Genomic DNA, 5,586 nt, shown 5'->3' with positions numbered 1-5,586 from the left:
AAAAAAATACTAATTTTAACTTCACTATTAATCCAAACGTAGCAAAATCATGATGCCGGCAAGGCCCACGTAGCCCGAGGTCACCATGACGCTGTTGAAATGAAACAAAAATTGTCGCAGAGCACTGGTCATTGGAAAATACCATGAACATTATTTATTTTTTTGGGTACAAATGTACAATCACCATCTCTTAGTGAAAACTACACTTCCTAAGAACCTGTTAGAAAGGAATTTCTCTATGTCCTGATACATTACCCTTTCTTTTATTCAACAGTTGTGGATCTGTCGATTATGATCAGGTATATAACTAGATATCTCTTCAAAAGTCACAGAAGCTAAGCAGACAAACTTTTCTTAAAAGATGGATGACCTAAAGAAAAGGATATATTCCTTCCATTCCTTTTATATCTTCCGTTGTGAGAATTTGTATTGCGATCCATTGATCCAGTACGTATCAAATTTTCAAGGTGAAAGAAAGGATTGAAAAGCAGAGGTTTTTTTTCCCCATGGCATTTGCAGAAATCAGGAAGGCAAATACAGCAAACTAATATATACCAAAATTTTTGGCGACCTGAAACCAGCCTAATTAGGAACATTACACTAATGCAACAAATATGTGCCCCAATCTTCAATCCCAATCAATCAAAACAAGGGCATGTGAAACAAATGAATGTAATTTCTATATTTCTCAAAACTAAACTGCACTAGTTAGAAGCTCTGTTCTTGTACTATCGGTTCTAGAATCAACATCATTAGCTTTACCACTTTGCACATCAGATTTGTAAGTTATAATTCCATCAGTCGAATTACTTATGGATATTAATTTACTCATTTTTTTTCTATTAGAAGATGATTCATTGCCCGATAGAATTCGCCTCAGTTGTGATTGCGGACAGATAATGCGACCTTTGTTCCATCCCGCGAAAGTAAAAGAGGATGACACATTATCCTGCAGGAATGAAAAAGCGGCCTTTGCAATGGGGAAATCCTGGCTATCTGTACTCTTCTCCATTTGTCCACGACTGATTAAATGTGAAAGAACTATCAAAGTTAGGAATGAATCTACTCACAATAAAGGCCAATCATATGCAAAACTATTATGTACCATTGTTCCTTCAAACATCAATGACTTACCCCAGGTTTGTGGCACAGAAAATAAATAAAACTGAATTAACAGATCTTGGAGGCAAAAAAGCTACTTACACCACAACTACTGCTGCAAGCTCAGGAAGATCCTCATCAGCTCTGAACATCTCTTGCATATTGTTCAGCCAAAGGGACAATGCTGTTAATGCTCCACCTTCCCACATCCTGCACGGTAAGCAAAGTTTTTAGTTTCACATCTCTCCTTAAAGGGAGAAACACAGACTAGAACCTTCAATGCTGAGAAAAGAAATTATCAACTTCTTATTTAATCAATTAAATAAGAAGAGATTTTTCAAATTGAAGAGCCAATTGCCAGAATTTAAAGTTGAAGGTTTCTAATTGTCAGTGCCTAAATATTAAGGATGCTAAGGTTTCTATTTTTCAGTGCCTGAACATTAAGAATGCTATACTTCTTTATGTTTTCCTCTATAACGAATAATACAAGTTCAGAAAGAATTGTTAGCCACAATACCTGTGTACATCCACAGACCACACAAGTTTATTTGTACGGAAGAGCTCAGGGAAAAGCCCTCTCTTTGATGCCTCATTGAGCACTCTTGCAGCCCTCTCTCTCTGGAACAACCACCAAAGAGCTTCTAACAGTGTGTTATAGAACCTCATTCCAAATTCACATCCTTCTGAATTCAGTTTATCAAAGACATACTCTACAATCTGCCAATTAGAGTCATCATCAAAATCTCCCTTGATCATTTGTCCTATCACTTGATGAATATCCGACACCCTTGTTGTGATCATCTCATCAAGTAGATTATAGGCATCATTGAACCTGAAACCATGAAGAGTCGTAAACTTACAAGAGAAAAGATAAATAAAGCATCAGAGGTAGAATGCAATTGATAGGTTATTAAGGTTAACAGAACATGCACATTGAGTTCGATCTTTGCATTGCAACAAAGACCAGATTGCAAAATAGACAAGAGAACAACAACAATTAAGTCTTCCCACTAGATGGGCTTGGCTACATCGATCAAACAACACTGTCGTTCCTATCATAAACCATGTATCTATGCAAGCCATTTATCTGCTATATGCAGCATCTTTAAATACGTTACATCTTGAGCCTTTTGTTGAAGGATATGCAGTAACATTGGGATTTGCTCAGTTTCTGGCATTTAGAGTGTTGAATTAAAAATCAAAACAACAAAAAGAAAAAGCAGGGATGCTGAATAACAACATAGAACTGCTCCGCAAAAACATTCAGGGTTTTCCAAACACGACAAAGAAAAAGGAAAAAGAAAAGAAAAGAAATGTCTAGGGGCAATATACATAGGGATATGGAAAGGGAAGAGATATTAATAAGAAGAATGCAAATCATAACACAAGTCTAAAAAAGATTGTTAGAAAGATAAATTCATACAATGTTGGTCATAAGGGCTTGTGCAATATTCTCTTGTTCAAAAGAAATGAGAAACAGTATTCATACTTCAATGCAGATATTGTATCAAAAGATCATTACACTGAAACTTGCTTTCATTTTAATCCAATCATGCAAACAACTGCAAAGTAAGTATAAGCTTTTAGATGCCATCTCTTCTGTATCTTTTTGTCAATAATTCTGAGTTGTCATCACTCTGCTGATGTTTTATCCAATATCTAGTTCAGCAATTTTCACAATCCTATTTGTAAGCACCCAGGTATTATAGCTTCAAAGTTAATTAGAAAGTAGAGCTGCAATATTTTTAAAGACATAAAATCACTGCAACAAACATAGAAGATTGCTGACCTATCATTCTTTGCATAAAGAGCAAGCATCATGCAATAACACATGACACTGGGCAGTATCCCTGAAGCTTTAATTTCTTGGAACTGTTCTTCACCCTCGTCAACAAGTCCTGCTGAGCAATATACACTTAATACTGCTTCGAGTGTCAGCTCATTAGGATCGCAGTTAGCCTTCTCCATCTCCACATACGCTTTTATCGCCTCTTCATGCTGACCTCCTTGCCTGAAAGCTTCAATTAAACCATTAAACGAATGCACATCCCTCTGCAAACCTGAATCACCCATCTTCAATAAAACTTTTCCAGCCTCCTTGTACAATCCTCCCTTTGCAAATGCACGAATGAGCGAATTGTATGTCTCGACAGTTGGATTGCTTCCCACTTCATTCATAGTGTTAAACGCAACTATTGCCTCTTCATACAGTCCAGCCTGGCCATAGGCTTCAATCACCCCAGTATAAGCCTTGGAACTCGGAACCATTCCCTGAGCATCCATATGAAGTAAAATATTCTTGGCATCCTCATAGAGCCCTCCCTTCCCACAAGCAAATATCAAACCCTCATACGTCTCCGTGTTAGGCTGTACATTCTCCTCCACCATATCATGGAACAAAGTAACCACCTCCTTAAAGTATCCACCTTCTCCAAACACCTGTATAAGAATGTTATAGGTACCAGCATCAGGCTCTGTGTTGCTAACTTTCATCTCAAGGAAAAGGTCCCTAACATCATCATACTTCCCCTGCTTCCCATACAAATTCAACAGAATACTATAAGTGGTCGCGTTTGGCACGCACCCTGCCGTCTGCATCTGCCGGAACACCCCTAGTGCCTCCTTAATCGACCCCTTCTCAGCATACGCATCCAAAAGCACATTATAAGACGTCACATCAGGCAAATTACCACCTTCCTCCATCTCCCTAAGAAGCTCCGAAACCTTCTCAAGTTTATTCAATCTCCCAAAAGTATCAACAAGGTAACTATAAGTAGTGATATCAGGAACAACCCCACCTTCATTCATAGTCCTGAACACCATCTCAGCCTCATCGCCCAAACCCCTACGAGAACAAGCATGAAGCATAGTATTATACGTAACTACATCAGGCTGAACCCCTTCATGCCTCATCTCAGCAAATAACCCTAACAAACCCTCCCAATCCAACCCACCCCTCGCGCAAGCATTGATTACAGTGTTGTAAGTCAAGATACTTGGTGAAACCCTCTCTCTCTTCATCAAATCGAGCAATTCGAGGGAGGTCTGGTACTGTCCGTGGCGGCCATAGGCGTTGATTATGGCGGTGTAGGCAAAGACAGAGCGAGGAACGCCTTGTTCAGGCATTTCATCGAACACCTCGCGGCACTTGTCTAGGAGTCCTTCTCTGCCGAGCAAGGTGATGACGATTGTGTAGATGTGCTCGTTTGGCTTGCACCATATCTGGCGCTGCATGTGCTTGAAGAGTCGCAGGGTTCGTTGCCAATCGCCACGCGCGGCGAACTCCTTGAACACGAGAGCGAAGTCGTTGAGGGAGAGCTTGCTCTTGAAGGCGTCGAGGCACCGCGCGATGCTGCCACGTGGCGGAAGGCTGCTGAGCTTATTTATTAGGGTTTCGACGTCGTAGCTGTACTTGCCTTTCTCCACCGTCACCGACGGGTTCCCGAGGACGACCTCGCGGGAGCGAGCAACGGTAGTGAACTGGATGCGCCGACCGTTGTGACGACGGCGGAGGTAGAGGTGGCGGAATTGGTGGTGGTGGTGGAGCTGGAGGTGGAGATGGTTGGTGTTAGGATTTAGGATGAGGGTGGCGGAGAAGGGTGAGATGTTGGGGACGGTTATGGAGGGTAGTATGGTCATTTTATCTGTGAAGCGAGCTCGGTGTTCAGAGATTGAGAAGGTACCGCAGTAGCATGTTGTTGTGGATACTGATACGGTGCGTTTTGGCTGGAGGAGGAAGACGAAGATGGAGGAAGCCAAGCTCTCTTAGCTCTGTGAATGAGTTGAGAGAAGGCCACGTGGTGTTTTCCATTGTAGATAAACCGATAAAAATGAGAAAAAGGTCATCGGGTTATTTGACCCGACCCATGATAAGATACATTTCTGACAATGTGCTGGCGATAAACGCCAAAATGGATACCTACCACTACCAGCGAAGGGTAAATACTGAAAGACGTGAAACTGAAACTGGACCCGTTTTGTTCCGGGTTCGGTCCCCCGGAGCAGTTCGCGGTAACGGATTTTTAAACTAAAGGTTCTAGCGGGAGAAAGAGCTAAGAAGCAACCGCGTCCGTTTTTCGTTATAGATTATACAGTTTACAGTTCTAGTACCTGATTAGTGATTACAATTCTTCCGTTATTTTTAAATCCAATTATAAGGTCATTGATTTTAACTTTTTAAGTGATAATATATTTACAATCGGATAGTCACCAACAAAAAAAAAAAATATTTACAATCGGATATACTCTATTATTTTTAAGAAATACACCTTTAAATAATTATGTGTGAGATATCAGATATATATTACACTTTTTAACAATAAATGTGTGTGAAAGTTTTTGGTTACATCAGAAATTCAGAATAAATCTATTTATATATATCAACTATAGTGAATTTTAGGCATATGGATGTATAGCAAATGTAAATATTTTTAGAAAATAAATTAATATATTNATATGAAAAATTTAATTTTTATCAATTTAAAA

General features: G+C 39.8%; 1 protein-coding gene across 1 annotated transcript; it reads right to left on the bottom strand.

Annotated features, from left to right (window-relative positions):
- LOC107632820 (pentatricopeptide repeat-containing protein At1g74850, chloroplastic) lies at positions 481-4,947 on the bottom strand. Its single transcript, XM_016336473.2, has 4 exons — positions 2,891-4,947; positions 1,619-1,933; positions 1,204-1,311; positions 481-1,022 (listed from the first exon to the last, which is right to left on the bottom strand). Exons 1-4 carry the CDS (start codon positions 4,738-4,740, stop codon positions 695-697), a joined length of 2,601 nt encoding a protein of 866 aa, XP_016191959.1. The 5' UTR covers positions 4,741-4,947; the 3' UTR covers positions 481-694.

This window comes from Arachis ipaensis, chromosome B01 (assembly GCF_000816755.2).
Source record: "Arachis ipaensis cultivar K30076 chromosome B01, Araip1.1, whole genome shotgun sequence".
Taxonomy (NCBI): domain Eukaryota; kingdom Viridiplantae; phylum Streptophyta; class Magnoliopsida; order Fabales; family Fabaceae; genus Arachis; species Arachis ipaensis.
This window is presented reverse-complemented; position numbering and strand designations above follow the sequence as displayed.

Excerpts from the sequence above, each read along its gene's own strand:
- LOC107632820 (XM_016336473.2), bottom strand. The coding sequence starts at position 4,740 with ATGACCATACTACCCTCCATAACCGTCCCCAACATCTCACCCTTCTCC. Across the intron at positions 1,312-1,618 it reads TGGTCTGTGGATGTACACAG|GATGTGGGAAGGTGGAGCAT; the intron begins GTATTGTGGCTA and ends CTTACCGTGCAG. Across the intron at positions 1,023-1,203 it reads CTTGCAGCAGTAGTTGTGGT|TCGTGGACAAATGGAGAAGA; the intron begins GTAAGTAGCTTT and ends ACATTTAATCAG.